Source organism: Amblyomma americanum, chromosome 1 (genome assembly GCF_052857255.1).
Source record: "Amblyomma americanum isolate KBUSLIRL-KWMA chromosome 1, ASM5285725v1, whole genome shotgun sequence".
NCBI classification, from domain to species: domain Eukaryota; kingdom Metazoa; phylum Arthropoda; class Arachnida; order Ixodida; family Ixodidae; genus Amblyomma; species Amblyomma americanum.
In genome coordinates, this window is record NC_135497.1 from 77,397,211 (window position 1) to 77,414,095 (window position 16,885).

General features: G+C 46.5%; 1 protein-coding gene across 1 annotated transcript in view; it reads right to left on the reverse strand.

Moving 5' to 3' along the window:
- Positions 1-1,845: 1,845 nt before the first annotated feature.
- The window catches only part of mbc (dedicator of cytokinesis protein myoblast city), a 105,022-nt gene continuing 89,982 nt past the window's right edge, over positions 1,846-16,885 (reverse strand). Inside the window, exons 40-43 of the mRNA XM_077645997.1 lie at positions 14,291-14,555; positions 11,651-11,750; positions 3,492-3,724; positions 1,846-3,111 (exon numbers count right to left, since the gene is read on the reverse strand). Coding sequence (XP_077502123.1) covers positions 2,956-3,111; positions 3,492-3,724; positions 11,651-11,750; positions 14,291-14,555 — 754 coding nt within the window. The 3' untranslated portion in view covers positions 1,846-2,955. The remainder of the gene's footprint in view (positions 3,112-3,491; positions 3,725-11,650; positions 11,751-14,290; positions 14,556-16,885) is intronic.

Sequence of the window (16,885 nt, forward strand, 5' to 3'; positions counted from 1 at the left end):
TCCCCAAGTGGGCTTTCCCACATATCACCCGTGCTGCGAACAAGATAGCCGACAGCCCGCATCGAGCAATCGCAGCGCGAAATCGCGCTTTTTTTTTTTTTCAATCCTTCGGTAATACGTTACATATTTAATGCCCACATCCGAAGAATGCGTCCTGTCGCCTTCAAAGATCTCCGAGCGTGACTTCCGCCATCCCGTTTTGTAAACTACACTATGCGGAAAAGCCTACTTGCGGAATGCCGCGGGAGCCTCCTGAAGGGGCGTGTCGAGTAGTCACAATAGGGCAAGCGATTCTGTCAAAATCTCGCCTATTCCATGGTGCATTGTAACGTGAACACCTCTTTAGCGGGCGTAACGGCAGGCGTGGCAACAATCGGAAGGCCTCTGTCACTAGGGGAAAAAAAGTTGCCTGGCTGCGTAGTTTCGGTTTCTGAGCTTCACCGCTGCCCAGCGACAACTTCAAATGTCGGCCCGCGCATTCGCCGATAGTCCAATCCCAGCTCCACGCGGCTTATTTCTTCTTCCTTTTTAGAAACCGCCTCGCTTGCATTTGTGTTGTTCTTACAGCACTCCAAAACGGGTGGCTCGTCACGGGCTTACAGGTGTTAACGCGATGGAGCTGCCTCATAAGGCCTTACTACATCTTCAGCATTTTCGGCAGCAATTTTTTTTTTCGGAAGGGGGGGGGGGGGGGGGCAAATTTATTAATAGAGGCCTTCGGATGAACCGGGCATTTCTTCCGGTCCCTTGAACTCCGAATGAATGAGGTTTAATAGTCATTTTATTTTTTGTTGCCAGTCTTGTCATTTTAGGGATATTGTTTTCCATGACATCATTATAGTTTGGATACTGTTATGCAGTCTAATCAAGTAGTATACATTTCTGTGCACATTGTTTTTTTATATGGTACTGAGGCAGTCTAGTTTTGTTTATTTTAGTTGCAAAGACCATACACTATTTTGAAAAAAAATAAGGGCAACAATGTTTGCTTGCTCATCACTTTATGAAATTTTTTTTTGTACTGAACAGATATTCGATTCGATATTCGAAGCCATTTTTTCCTCATATTCGTATTCGGTTCGTATTCGAAAATTTCAATATTCGCACACCCCTACTCAGTTTCATACATAGCAAGCAATGCTGAAAAGATAGTGCATCTCTTCGCGCAGGCTAAGTCCGCGCCCAAAAAGTAGCTCACTGAAAATTTCAGCCAGAGGGCCCGAACACCGAGTGCCTCACAGCTTTGAACTTGATTTTAAAAGCTACCACTTCATCTTATACCGCTCTTTGTTTTACCGAAGTTTCGAGAAGGAATGCTGTGTGGCGGAGTATTATGGTTTCACGAACACACTGCTTCAGCAACCTCCACAACCTGTTATGTATGAAATGGAGTATAGAAGCAGAGCTATCTGTAGTCAAAACTTGAATTTCAGCATCTTTGCGCCTTTCCCTCTCCTCGTCATTTTTTGTATGCTCAAAGGTCAGCACACCCCTGCCGGCTCCACTGCCGAAGGCGAAGCTAACTGACCCACCGAGACGATGCTGCCGATTGGCCGTGGCCATGGTAGCTGCACGACGCCTGAAAGAATGACCAATCTCTGAACAGAATTAGGCAGGGGCATGCGACGGAGGAGGGCGTGAGCATGAGAAAGTCACTGGAAAGGACTCGCCAACTTTCACGTGTGCGTGTGGGTTCTCTGCTGTGTGTAGAAGTGTATTATTTGGCTCAGGTGTTCATGATGAGAGAATGAAGTGATTGAGCAAGTTAATGCACTCTTCTCAAATGGTGTTTTCGAGCCCCTTTAATGGGAGTCTACTGTATAGTTTAAGCCATAGCACACAACATTATTCATAATGCAGGTTTAATACTCGTATTGCATCTGCAGGAGCACATGATACAGGAATGCACAATGACAAGACAATGTCGAGCAGGCTCCTCCTGTACAAACTGCAAGCCTGGATTACATGTAAAATTTATGCACAAATAAAGCTTTAAGAGGCTTGCACAGAAGTGCAATGTGACAGTTAAAAACGTGCACAACAGACAATACGGCATTGGTATGCTCTACAGACAAAATGATCTGCATACATTATATATAAGGTTCTTTTTAGTTCACAGGTATAAACATATAAAAACAATTGGAATGCAAACCATAAGGCTGCATACGTCTAAATCTTTGCTCATAAGAAAACATGTATCCACTTTTAGGTTCTGAATAGTGTACCTACATATCTCCACATTTACAGTGGTAAGCTCTGTGTCTGCAAATATATACATGAGCTACAGTTACAGTTGTACTCTGCAGTAACCACTAAAAACATTAAGGCAAGCAAGATTGGCAAGATGGTACCAGTAAAATAATACCAATCAACAGTAGAACATAATAAAATATGCCCATTTCATGTGTAAAATCAAGGATGCTTAAAATGATATATGCACAGGTATTATGTATGACTACACTATATATAGCAGAGCAAAGCATGACCTTGAGCAAATATGCAGCCATGACAGGCACAATGATGCATGCACACAATACAAGGACACAATTGTAAAGCAGTGGTTAAGTTTCTACAGCGTACTCAAACACAGCAGGATTGTTCAAGCATTGGCACATTTAGAGATCAAAGCTGGTATGCATACACAGAGCTGGTTCTATGAACACTGTCATTTGTGCCATGCAATTATTTATATAAATGTAACGTAGCAGCAACCTTACGAACAAAATTCACCGTAATAGTAAGTAACTAACATCAAGCCTGCCTAAATAAAAATTAAGCTTCTGGACTTCACAAGGATGCCTAGTAATGTAGTCTTGCCATCACACACAAACCTTTAAAATATCTGGTTCACACAGTACGCCAACAATGATGCTTGTCAAAAAATGCAGTGAGTTCTCTGAAATTAGCACATCACAAGAGGAGCATACTGAGCCCACCTCCCTCTGCAAAGAGAAGTCAACCTTCTGTGGCCTCAGATGCGGTTCGTGTCATCTTTTTTGTGACGTCCTGGGGGAAGCTTAAATTTCGGTTCGTAGGTGGCCTTTCGGGTTTCTTCGGCAATACTGGTGTTCCCTCCTTACTACCCTCCTTGGCAGGTAGAGGAGGCTGTGGCTGAAACAAAAAGTTTTAATATGAGTTTTTATGTTCGTTGTGTCGCCATCAGGACAGATCACAGCACTTGCAGGAGCAGCAAGAATGATCATGATAATTATGATGAATTTTTATCGCAAGGGAAGCTTTGGCCAAAGAACACCATGGCACAAGGTCTTTTCGTCTGCTCAATGTGGGGTCAAAGACCCATCTACCAAGCATTTCAGCCCTAGAGAAGCTGAGCAGCAGGCTAGGGGAAAGCTTGTACCTACTGTGTCACCAGTGTGTACCTGCAAGCGCAGCAAGAAAATACATCTGCACTTGCTTATACCATTTGCTCTCTGCCTGGATACAAGGGTTTGAGATTCAGTAGAATAATGAAATCAACATGTTCCGCTCACTCGATTTTTGGTCATGCCAGGAATGCTCAAGGAAGGCTTGCGTGCTGGTAACACTGGAGTATCTTCTGTCACATTGGTGTAATCAGCGTAAGCCTGCTTCTGAGGAAGAGGCGGTGGCCTGTCAACCTCCTGCGGAGGTTCTGGCGAGCAAGCCGGCCCAATGGAGCTGGCTGGAAACATGGGGAAGCTCATAGCAGTAGCCAAGCTTGGTGTAGTTGCTCCTCCACTCCCTGCTGCAGAATGCACATCACAAACAGCCAGACAGACAGTCAATCCACACAGTGCATGGGCAAGCATTTCACAACTCGACCATCATTCACTAAGTGCTTGAATGATCAAAAAGTGTACCGAACATAAGCTGGAAAATGGTTAATCCTAAATGTCGAGCAGTCTGTACAGAAATGGGAGGCCACAAATGCTAGATTGCCTTCTTTGTTTCCCTGCATTGCTGTGTACAAAGGTGGGTACTTAAGTGTCCAAAGTCGGCAACAATCCTTAGTTTTCAGCAAATTGAGGGGAGATGTAGTGCAAGAAATTAAAATATTCAGCCAAAATTCATTTTATCACTTTTATGACAGTTTTGAGTTCCTTAAGCACTCAATAATTTGCAAGCATAATTAGCTCATAACTGTCCTAAAGAAGCAGAAATTCGTGTTTTTTTTTTAACAAGTCAACATCCCAAGGGTAAGCCCACTGGAAGCACTAAAAACTGTGAATTTCCCAAAGCACTCACAAAATAGGGCATATATACCAACTGCAGTGTCGTTACCATCATTAGAAAGGTAATTTCACAAACTGCCATGAACAATACAAGCATTATACTTCTCCTTAAATGTAATCAGCATAAGGCATGCAGGCCTTTCCAGCAAAGGCACCTTTTTTTATAAAAGGAGTGATAGCTTAAAGGAGCAGCGACGCAGCTACACAGTGCAGCCCAAAGGTGAAACTGTCGTTCAGGCTTTGCACCCGATGCTGCGCAAGAGGCGGCTGAAGTGAGTGTTTTAAAATTAAAGTCTTTGTTAAAGTGTTTAAAAAAAATTCTGTTCATTCGCTGAGTTCACACAAGTTTTTTTTTTATCATAATTGCTTCCTTAAAAAGAGCTGCAAAAGCTACTCTCATCAGCAGAAGCAGGTTTTGTGTATTGCCTTGGCCACCAGGGGCACTCGGTATTGCTGCAACACTTTTACTGTCTTGAAATATGGGCATAAAATATAAACAGCCGTACAAAAAGCAAAGCCAGACACAGCTTTTGTATTTTTTAAAGAAAGTTTTCAGTCAATTTAGCTGCATCTGTTTTTTTTTCATTGCTTTTACTTTTTGACGTTGGACGACACTGCGATTGCAGATTCTGGAAGGCCGCGCCTTTTAGCTCCAAAGGTCTCGGACGGGCGCCTTTGCCTCCAAGGCCCTTCGCGGCAAAGGAGCAACATTTGTGCTGTGTAGGTGTACTCCTTAAGCCTTTGGATATAAGGACCTGATTGCCTTTGCGGTGCCCGTGTGACAGGAGTATAAGATGTTTATGGTAAGTGAGGTTTAAAAACTATGCTAGCGAGTGGAAGTAAATATTGCCACGCTGCTGACTTTCTGCCGGCGCCACCTGGAGGTCGAACTGTGTTCCTGAGCGCGTGGCCGAACGTCTTCTTTGTCCAGAACGAGCGCGGCGGTGTTGGCAAACCTCGCCCGAGTGAACAGCTTTGTTCTCTGTATTTTCGCCGGTGACATTTTTGGTGGAGCCGTGCTGGGTATCATCCCATGTACGCTGACCGGGACGATAGCCCTGACGCTTCTCCCCGACGAGCAGACGCCACACCTGTCCACAAAGCGAGCCGTCGCCTGCGAGGCCTGCAACCCGAATTTGAGCCACTCACGATTCCTGCTCGGGCCATGACTTCCGCCACTGGCAGCCAGACAGGTCAGTCCTTCGGCAGTGCCCCGCCGTTCGTCTTTCTTGCACCTCGGTCGCCACCATCCTTCCACGGCGACCGGTTCGAGGATGTAGAAGATTGGTTGGCCGGTTTTGACCGTGTGGCCGCGTTCAACCAATGGGACGACGAGCGAAAGCTGCTGAACGTGTACTTCGCACTGCAAGACTCGGCGAAAACGTGGTTCGAGAACCACGAGGCGTCCTTCTCTAACTGGGCAGCTTTTCGCCGCGAGGTGCTCGCCACGTTCAGTTCGAGCGAGCGAAAGGAGAATGCCGAACTTGCCCTTCGCTCCAGGTCACAGCAGTCCAACGAGAGCGTGGCCATGTTTATTGAGGACATGACCCGCCTCTTCAATCGGGCCGACCCAGCCATGCCCGAAGCTACAAAGGTGAGGCACCTTATGCGTGGGGTAAAGGAGCAGCTGTTCGCTGGCCTCATGCGCGACCCTCCGAGAACTGTCGCCGCCTTTGCCAAGGAAGCGACGACCATAGAACGTTCCTTGCAGGAACGGAGTGCCCAATACGGCCATCAGGCAAATGTAGCGGCCGCTCAGTACTGCACGTCCTTGCCAGGCCCCGGGGATGAGGCGCTGCGAGCGCTTGTGCGGAGCATTGTCCGCGAAGAACTGCGACACCTCCACTTGAGTGCTCCGTCAGAAAGCGTACCTTCGACAGGCGATGTTCTCCGTGACGAAATCCGGCGAGCGGTGCAGCCACCCCCAGCACCCCTTTCGGAGCCGCACGTAATGTCCTACAGCGATGCCCTGTGCCGACCTGCCTCGGCGCCGCAAGCGTTTCACCCCGTTGCCGAACAACCACCACCCCATCGTTACGTGCGTCCCATCGAGCAGCAGCAGGACCCGTGCCCTCCATTCCGCAAAGCGTACGTGTGGCGAACGTCCAACGATCGTCCGCTCTGCTACCACTGCGGGGAGCCCGGCCATGTTCTGCGGAATTGCCCGTACCGGCGGATGGGTCTGAGAGGATTCCCACCGGACGCGCCTCGACCGCGCTATGGTGAAAGACCGCGGGACATAGAGGAGTACCTGAACTCTCAAGTGCCGCCCCCGACCTCACAGCGGCGACAGTCGCGATCGCCATCCCCGAGGCGCTTTGCTACGCCCAGTCGGCCCTCAACCTCCGGTCAGTTCAGAGGCACGTCCCCTCGGCGGGAAAACTGAAGACGGCGTCCTCCGGGGGTAGGGCCGCCGCCGCTGCACGAAGTCAACAGCCTCCACCCGACGATTGGACGTGACGGCCCGAGCGTCAACGACCCGATCCGACGACCTCACCGACGTGCTGCGAACGATTAGTTTCCGCTGAAATTTTAGTAACCGTCGACAGTTATGAACTGACCGCACTCGTCGATACCGGCGCTGATTTTTCTGTGATGAGCAGGGAGCTAGCCATGACACTCCGTAAGGTTCTGACGCCTTGGTGTGGACCCGTGATCCGCACTGCCGGTGGCCATGTCGTGACACCAATCAGCGTCTGCACTTGCCGCATCCAAATCCGTGGTCTTACTTTCACCGGCTCCTTTGCCGTGTTAGCTGACTGTTCAAAGGACCTCATACTGGGCATGGATTTCCTTCACGAGTATGGTGCGATCATAAACCTTCAGAAACTCATGGTATCTTTTTCCGCCCAGCGAGCCGTTAACACAACCACCGAGCCCTGTAAAGTAATGTTGCGCATATGTGACGACCACATAACAATCCCTCCGCGAGCCAGCAAGTTCGTCACAGTCGAGTGTACTGACAGCACCGGCGCTCTTGGCATTGCTGAAGCGAACATGTCCCTGCTACTCGCTCGGCAAGTTTGTGTCGCCCGAGGCCTAGTAGACCTTGCCAAAGGTCGTACCGAAATCTTAGTCACGAACTTTACTCGTGAACCGCAACATTTGACGAAGTCAGAAGTCGTCGCTTATTTTGACGAGCTTGGAGAGTGTACGAGGCAGTGCTCTTTATCCACCACGTCAGACCTCGCCGACGCGACGGCTACAGCCATTCCGACTGACGTGAACCCGCACCTCTCGGCCAGTCAGAAAAACTGCGTGCAAAGCATAATCTATTCCTTCCGCGACTATTTTGCGGAAACTTCCAAGATCCGACAGACGCCGCTTACCAAGCATCGAATTGTCGTTGCTGACGACCAAATACCAATTTGCCAGCGCCCTTATCGCGTGTCTTCCAAAGAACGCGATGCCATCCGCCGCCAAGTTACACAGATGCTCCAGGACGACGTCATCCAACCTTCCACGAGCCCCTGGGCATCGCCTGTTGTTCTCGTCACGAAGAAAGATGGCACCCTCAGGTTCTGCGTCGATTACAGGCGCCTGAATACCGTCACGAAAAAAGATGTGTACCCTCTGCCCCGCATTGATGATTCCCTAGACCGCCTGCGCCATGCCACCTTCTTTTCATCCCTTGACCTCCGCAGTGGGTATTGGCAAATAGAGGTCGACGAACGCGACCGAGAGAAGACCGCCTTTATTACGCCAGACGGTTTATACGAGTTTAAGGTACTCCCCTTTGGCTTGTGCTCGGCCCCTGCCACGTTCCAACGAATGATGGACACCGTGCTGTCCGGTCTGAAGTGGCAGACATGCCTCGTATATCTTGACGATGTCGTGATCTTCTCTGACACGTTTGATGAGCACCTGAAACGCTTGCGTGCTGTTTTCGAGGCCATACGTTCCGCTGGTCTCTCTCTCAAGCCAGAGAAATGTCACTTTGCATTTCAAGAGCTGAAGTTTCTTGGTCACATTGTCAGCGCACGAGGTGTTAGTCCAGATCCCGAAAAGACGGCCGCCGTAGCTGCCTTCCCTAGGCCAACAGACAAACGGAGCCTGCGTCGTTTCTTGGGCCTCTGCGCGTACTATCGCCGGTTTGTTCCCAATTTCTCCCGGCTAGCAGAGCCTTTGACCCGCCTGACGAAGGATTCTGAACCCTTCATCTGGGGCCAAGACCAGGACAGCGCCTTCACAGAACTCAAGTCCCGTCTGCAGTGTACGCCTGTGCTTGGCCACTTCGACGAAGAGGCCGACACTGAACTGCACACTGATGCTAGTAACGTTGGCCTCGGCGCGGTCCTTGTTCAGCGGCAGGATGGTCTAGAACGCGTGATTGCTTACGCCAGTCGCACTTTGTCCCGTTCAGAAGTCAATTATTCCACAACAGAAAAGGAATGTCTAGCTGTGCTGTGGCCCGTTACGAAATTTCGTCCGTACTTGTATGGCCGCCCGTTTCGGGTCGTGAGCGACCACCATTCACTCTGTTGGTTGGCGAACCTGAAGGATCCCTCGGGGCGGCTTGCTCGATGGAGTCTTCGGTTACAAGAATTTGATGTCACCATCGTGCACAAGTCTGGCCAGAAACACAGCGATGCTGACTGTCTATCCCGCGCCCCAATCCTGTGCCCCACTGACGAGTCCGACGACGATTCCGCTTTTCTTGGTGCTCTCACCACGTCCACCCTTGCCCAACAACAAAGGGCCGATTCTGACCTGCTGCCCCTCATAGAATACCTTGAAGGAATCGCCCCATCTCCACCTCGGCTCTTCAAGCGCGGACTGTCATCGTTTTGCTTGCGCGATGGGGTACTCTACAAAAAGAACTATGGCCCAACGGACACTGTCTATCTGCTTGCAGTGCCAGCTGCGCTTCGTGACGAAGTTCTGCGCGCGTGCCACGACGACCTTTCTTCGGGCCATCTCGGGTTTTCCCGCACGTTGGCGCGCATACGCACCAAGTACTACTGGCCCAAGCTTGCTGCGGTTGTCCGCCGTTACGTCCGAACCTGCCGAGAATGTCAGCGCCGGAAGACGTCACCGACTAAACCAGCCGGGCTCCTACAGCCTATCGATCCCCCGCGCCTCCCATTTCAACAGGTCGGCATGGACTTACTCGGTCCGTTTCCGGCGTCTTCCATGGGTAACCGGTACATTGCTGTTGCCACTGACTATCTCAGCCGCTACTGTGAGACCAAGGCTCTTCCCCGTGGTACCGCCGCCGAAGTCGCCATAACATTGTGCTTCGTCACGGAGCTCCAACGGTCGTATTAACTGACAGGGGAACCCCGTTTACGTCGGCACTTACGAACGAGGTACTTCGACTCAGTGGCACCAGTCATCGAAAGACAACAGCGTACCATCCGCAAACCAACGGACTCACTGAGCGGCTTAACAAGACAATTGCCGATATGCTTTCTATGTATGTCGACGATGACCACGCGAACTGGGACCGGATACTTCCTTACATAACGTTCGCGTACAACACTGCGCTTCACGAAACGACGCGCTTCACTCCTTTCCATTTGGTGCACGGTCGCGAAGCCTTGACCATGCTGGACGCCATGCTTCTTCCGGATCCTACTCCCTCTTCTGTCGTGGATGCCGACCAATTTGTCCGTGACGCCGAAGTTGCTCGCCAAGTTGCTCGACAGCGAATCCGGTGCCAACAACAACGCGACGCCCAGCGTTACAACCTCCGCCGCAGGGAGGTGATTTACACACCCGGTGACCAAGTCTGGGTGTGGAGCCCAATCCGTTTGCGAGGGCGCTCCGAGAAGCTTCTTCGCCGTTACTTTGGTCCGTACCAGGTGTTACGCCGCCTCAGCGCGGTGACCTACGAGGTGCTCCCTCAAGGAACTGCTTGGTCCTCTCGACACCCGACATCCGAGGTCGTCCACGTGGCGCGAATGAAGCAGTTTTATTCCCGTTAGCCCCGGACCCAACCCCGCCATTACCTTTCGCCTTATTTTTTTTTCTTCCCCTCGCGTGCGGCATTGAGTCGATGCCTCTTAGATGGGAGGGGCAATGCCACGCTGCTGACTTTCTGCCGGCGCCACCTGGAGGTCGAACTGTGTTCCCGAGCGCGTGGCCGAACGTCTTCTTTGTCCAGAACGAGCGCGGCGGTGTTGGCAAACCTCGCCCGAGTGAACAGCTTTGTTCTCTGTATTTTCGCCGGTGACAATATCTTGCAGTAGGGAGGAATACATATTAAAGCATCTAGAAGCTTTAAATTTCAATCTGTCTAACCTATTCGTACCAGATACTTGTAACCTGAACAGTTCCTGTGACTGTGACATGCCACATTTTACCTAGTGACTTCATGAGAGAGAGATGCAAGCACTGTACATGCATAAATACACGCATCCCAAAGCATATCTACACGGTGGTCATTTCATTATAGATATGAATCAAAATAAACACTCCAGCAAATGAGGGTACTAGTTGATGCAATACTGAATTTTGATGCCAAAAACAGCAGTTTTTGAGTTCACAGTAAGTGCACTAAGCGTGAACGATATCATCTGTAATTCTGTTTGACAGAGGTGGTGATGTGCTTCGTGTGTGTATCGGCTTATAAGACTGACAGTAAAGTTGTGAATGCTTTAATTTATATAAAAAAAAAAAGCCCTTATAAGAGCCCTTCAGTAACAAAAAAGTAATCATGGTTCAAAATTTGTGTGTGGTATTAAATTTTGTGCATAAGGCTTGCAAGGTGTCGTTAACATCAATTATGAGTCACTTTCCTTCCCCATGTAAGCAACACACCACAAAAGCGACATGTCAAGAGCCAATGCACACAAGCTGAGAGAGACACCAGAATTTCCTGTAGGGTTTTTGTAGCGATGCTTGAAGAATATGGTGCAAGGCATAAAAACAACAAAAATGAAGAAAAAGAAGTGCTAGTGCTGCTCTCTTGTGACTGGCCCAATGATGTTGCATGTCAATAAACTGTCACTGATGTTGCAAATTGAATTGTCACACCACATAAGACAAATCTGTTCATTTATTTGCGAGTTTCTTGGCTAATTAATCACCTTTCCATACCACACAAACACAGGTATAATAAATGATGGCGGCATCTCCTGTAGTGGCAGGTTCTGTCTGCCATGAAATTCATAGGTGAAAGTTTTTTACTGGTAAGACAATATGAAACAAGTCCATGTCACTAAACTAACAAAACGCTGCGTATGCTGCATACACGATGGTGACCTCAAGAAAGTGATGCCTTGCAAAGAGCCTGCTGTTCCAAATCCTTCATGGGACTTTGAAGGCGACTATCGCAAGTGGTCACTTGATAATCGCTTCATCGAGAACTTTTGCCACTTTTTAAGCGAGGCTTGTCTACACTCCTTCGTCTAACTTTCTTCCATATCCCCTCTCCCTTTCTCATTATGCCTAATGGCAAACACCTCTAATAAGAAAAAAAAAAATCCTTCCATTACCTTGAGATGGTGGTGTTGAAGGGGGCAGTTTGAACTGGCCACTAGATGGCCTGCTGTGCCTCTTTTCAGCCTCAGACCTCAAGGGGCGGTGGGGAGTCAGCTGGTGAGCACAATAAGAAATAAAATCATTTTTGTTGCTTTGCAATGTAAGGCAGTATGGTACTCATTCAATCATCTCTGGAACATCTCCTTATGCACGGCCATGCATAGAGAATTAAATTTCTACTGCACAAGTGAAGCCTTTCTTTAGAGCAGACAATGACCAGAATGTTACATACTAATCACGACAGGTGAACAAGTTACTGTACAGCACTGAGTTCATTGCAAAATTACCACGGGACAGTAAGGCACTACTACAATCTGGATAAAGACATGGATCTCAAGATTTAGTTCCAAATGCCTGTGTTGCCTCTTGATTGTTCCTAACAGATTTCATCGTTATCTTGCACTGCAGCACTTCTGTACACTGAAGTCTCCAGGTAGGATAGGATAGGAATAACTTTATTAAAATGTCGGCGCTATTTTAAGGCAATAAATTAAAGGGCCCTGCAACAGACTGTGCACATACATTTTGTTTGCTGGTTGCTTAGAGCGGGATGTGGTAATGCTATTAGCTTCAGTCCTAACAACAGCGCGGATGTATTCAAGTTTTTAATTATCTCAAGAAATCAGCATCCAACTACTGACAATGTCACCGTCAAGACCCCTAGTTTCCCGCGATGCCGTGAAAAATAGCAGACTTTAGCATCTTTTGTGGAACTGGATGTCAGCAGCCACATTCTCTCTTTTTTTAATGATACTGTGTTTGGAAATGAGTAGGAATGATAGAATGATGGCAATGTGTTTAATTTAATCGTCCGAATTCTGAAGAAACATAAAATCTGTTAAAGAACGAAACTCTGCTCATGCCTTGACATGTTTGCTCCCTCATCTGTTCAAGCAAACTACCACGCAAAGCAGTGCACTCGTGCTTGTAACAAGGATGGGACAAACCATGATAGTGGCGCCTCTCGAAAGTATATTTGTACGCATATAAAGAGAGTTATTTCCTTGAATAATCTGCTTTGAAAAGCACCTTGCATTATATATATTGCCACACTGCTGACATTCTGCCGGCGCCACCTGGTAGCCGAACCTGTCTCCCAGCGCATGGCCGAACGTCTTCTTTGTCTCGAATGAGCGCGGCTGATCGGCAAGCCTCGCCCCAGTAAACGGCTGTGCTTCCCGCGTCCTGCTACGTTTGTCGGTGACAATATGGAATGAAGCTACGAATATAGCATGAATTTAAGAATATTTTTTGCTGTTCTTTGCGATAACCACAACGAGCTCACCCACCAGGCTTGTAAGCTGTGAGGCCAACTTCTCAACTACCCTGTCATCAAGTCGAAGTGCGCGACATGCACTAGCGAGAAAGGGTTGCTATAAATATGAAGACAAGGTGGCGCGGGCAGTTGTGAAAGAAGAGAAGGCAGCGAAAGAGCCGTAAAGAGTAGGGAAGGGAAGAAAAGAGCTAACAGGCACAGAAAAGTGCAGTGAAGCAGCGAAGCAAGAAGAAGCGGAATGGCAGCCACTGATGTGCAAAAGGCCGTATGTTTTAAGAGGTTTCCGGCAGAATATTGCAAATTGTTTTTTCTAAATTCTAGGGAATTTAATATTTTCCGCCGCAGAAAATTAGGGTTGTTAGTCGTCACTCCCACCAAGATCACAAACAAACCATTTCTTGACCGCAAGAGCATAATATATGACTGAAAGCCTTTGAAAATAACCTGGTATACCAACTCACATGGCTACTCCTTTCTTTTCTTAGTTCCTTTGTTATTTTGAAGTACATATCAGAATTCATACTACCACTACAATATGCGTGCAAACACAAGTATAACAGTACTGTTTCTTGCAAGCCTCTATTTCATCACGTTTTAACTCTATTCACATATTTAATTCATCAATTATTGTAAATCTAAGGCATTCTTTGTTAATCACACCAACAAGTATTACATGAAACTTGACAATGCTTCCACAAATATTTTCTACTACATAAAAATTTTTATCCCTTTAACACAGGTGACATATTCACACAAAGATATTACCTGCTGGTCACTGATGGGCTGTATGTGACAGAGGCGTAAGTCAGAAAGTTACTAGCCTTGTTTTCCCTTATCTTGTAGCCACTGGGCAATGTCCACAAGTGAACTAAATAATATTCTTAAAAAGCAAGTTTGTACTAAGTGACGTATTCATCATTCATCTTGCTCAACACATTAGAGCGCAGCACTTCAGAGTCCAAACAATCCTTATTGCTGTATGTTATCCATGTAAAATCTGTCACCAGCCGATAGCATTCATTACCTCCCAAAGGTGAAATGTGGCAGCGAAAAGTTTAACAGGTCAATGATTTCATAGAATGATCTCATAGTGAAACAGTCCACGGTTTAGTCATGTTGCTATGAGCCGTTTCCATAAAACTCAAGTGGTACACTTGTTGGCTGCCTAATTACTAAAGACAGCATTAACATTTATTATGACGATGCAATTTATCCCCAAAACAGTGCCATGTATGTTGATTCAAAATTTAGTCACCTGCCATTTTCAGTAGACAACTAAGGGCATAAATCAAGATCAACATTGTGAGCATGAGATTACCTGTTCATTCAGTTCAATAATGGGTGCCTCTGAACCTTTTTCAGTCGTCAATGGCAGATCGTACCACTGGGACTGTGACTTCTCTTCATGTTGTGAACTTAAAGATGCAGCTGAGTTGCGCCTCAACGTGAGACCTGTGCTGTCACGGCTCTTTTTCCCATGTGGTTTGTGTGGCGACACCACTGAGTTTTGCTTCACAAACACTGAAGGCACGAGCGCACGGGTTAACTGTGTGCTCTGTGGCTTTCCAGGTACACCTGGAAGGCTGAGGTAAAAAACAAAGAGAAGAAAGGGCACAAACAGTCAATATGTGACACTGTATCAGCAACAGCACACCACGACCCTGTGACAAAGACAGTAAAGCTACCATGAAGCAGTTGTAACCAGCACTTTGATTACCTGTTATTTGTAATGGAAAACAGACCACTAGTTTTTGCACAACTTCAGTTTGGAATAGGTTTCCAATTTACGTTACAGAATCCAGTTCACTACACCTGTTTAAAAATAATTTGTGTTTTCTTCTTCGCACTCAATTTTAGATACTTTATTGCCAATTTGTTTTGCTTACTAATCGGTGTCAATTTCTTCCATTATTTTCATGCCGAGATTGCTGTTTTTTCACTTGTATGTTTCTAGTTAATACTTATGACAGGTCTCTCCTTAAGTCTTTGGCTCTGTGACCTCTTTTTGAATTCTGAATATGCACTGTAACATCGTTCATGCTATAAAAACCTCAAACCAGAGCTAATGATTCCGAGATTAGAGTTGTTTTGAGCAAATGAATACAGCATTTGTACAAAGAGTACCAAATTGATGACGAGAAATGGAAGATGGAAGGCTGCCCAGACGTGAAAAGAACATGGACATGGTGAGAATGGTGTACTAAACATAACCTTATAAAAGGCACATTACAGCCATTTAACATACAATACAGCAATGCCTCTATGTCCAGATATAGATGCAAATATGAAATTCGTGCCCTTGCAAGACTTCCACATGCTTACGTGATCACTTTGGACGGCCTGGCTGCAACATACAAGAACAGTAAAGTGCTGAAATGCACTTCCTCACTGCTTTCAAATCCACATGCAGTGTTGTGAAAAAGTTTTAAATTCACATTATCCAGCTCTAACATGTCCGATCTTTGACTTGGGTAATATGATCCATCTGGACAACCATTATAAACTAGACACAAAGAATCAATTTCTTACCTGATCATTTTCTCTGTTCTCAACATGTCTACGAGTCGATACGACCATGACGGCACAGCCATGACAAAGTAAGGCCTCTGTTTATCTTAATGTGTGCATTTATATTCCAAAAGCAACTGAAGTGTCATAACACCGTTCCAAGCAAGTTTAAGAACATGTACAATGTAAACTCCCCCAAGTGCTAATTTATGACTACTTCTCCGATTAAATGCCAATGAACTTGTGCAGCTTGAGCTATGCATAAATGTGCAGCACAGCAATGAAAGCACATAGTTGTAGTTAAGGCCATTTAAAAAAAATTAAAGTCAACTTGTTACTTTTTATTTCGCCGCATGCATTATACCAGCCCTTTTCTTCGCTGATATTCATTAGCCTACTGAACTTCTCTTCAAAATCTGCATCAGCATGACACACACAACACAAGATGAAAAGGCTGCACATGCACTGACCACCAGCTCAATTTCACTGTTGTACTACACTGCCCATGCATGCAGTGAGAGCTAACTCTCAATGCACAGCAAGCTCCTGGCACTGCATCTAGTTCACGGCAGGGGTAAATACACAAGCTTAGTATTGCTGCCTTGGACTCACTACTGCAAAGCTGCAAGTTTACTCAGCATATGCAACTACAGCAGAACCACTCTAAAGTAACTTGGACCAGCAAAAATCTTTACTATGTCAGGGAGGGTCTTTACTATATCAGTTGGTGGTGGCATGGATCTGAGGATGCGCTCGGGCTGCTAGCTAAACACGAAGTGTTGATTTATAAAAGACACTCAGAAATACCTTTCATCCTGCTCTTATAGTCTCTTTATGTGATAATTATTCTCTGTTATCACATTTTATGCTATCATGTTTTCTTTTACATCTTGTGGAAATACTGCATTTGCACGAATACAAAGCGGCTATGAATATAATGAGTTTGATTCCACATGAAAACCAAAGCTTTGTGTGAAGATGGCGTTGTCTTTGGCAGCCTTAGCATCATTTAAGGGGGGAAGCTGGTCTTAGAAAAAAAAATTGTATTAATGAAGTCACAATTATGAAATCTTCAGAGAACATGTATTTTTGCGTGCTGATTCCAAATATGGAATTTAATTTAACGTACAAGTCCTTGTGGACTTGATGCAATATGTTATGTAACTTTTTGTGGAGAGCTTTAACGAAATTTTGCTGCAGGGAACTTGCTAGAATGTATGCCGTCCACTTGTCTTGACAACAAGCTATGCAATAAGGGTAAAATTATTATCCTGCCTATCCCAGAAGTTGAGTTACAGGGTCTTGATCTTCATACTTCAAAAACGGGAAGAAAAATTTGTCTTCCTGTTTCTGAAGTGACAACTTCAAAATTCTATAACTCAATTTCTATGACAGGCAGGATGGT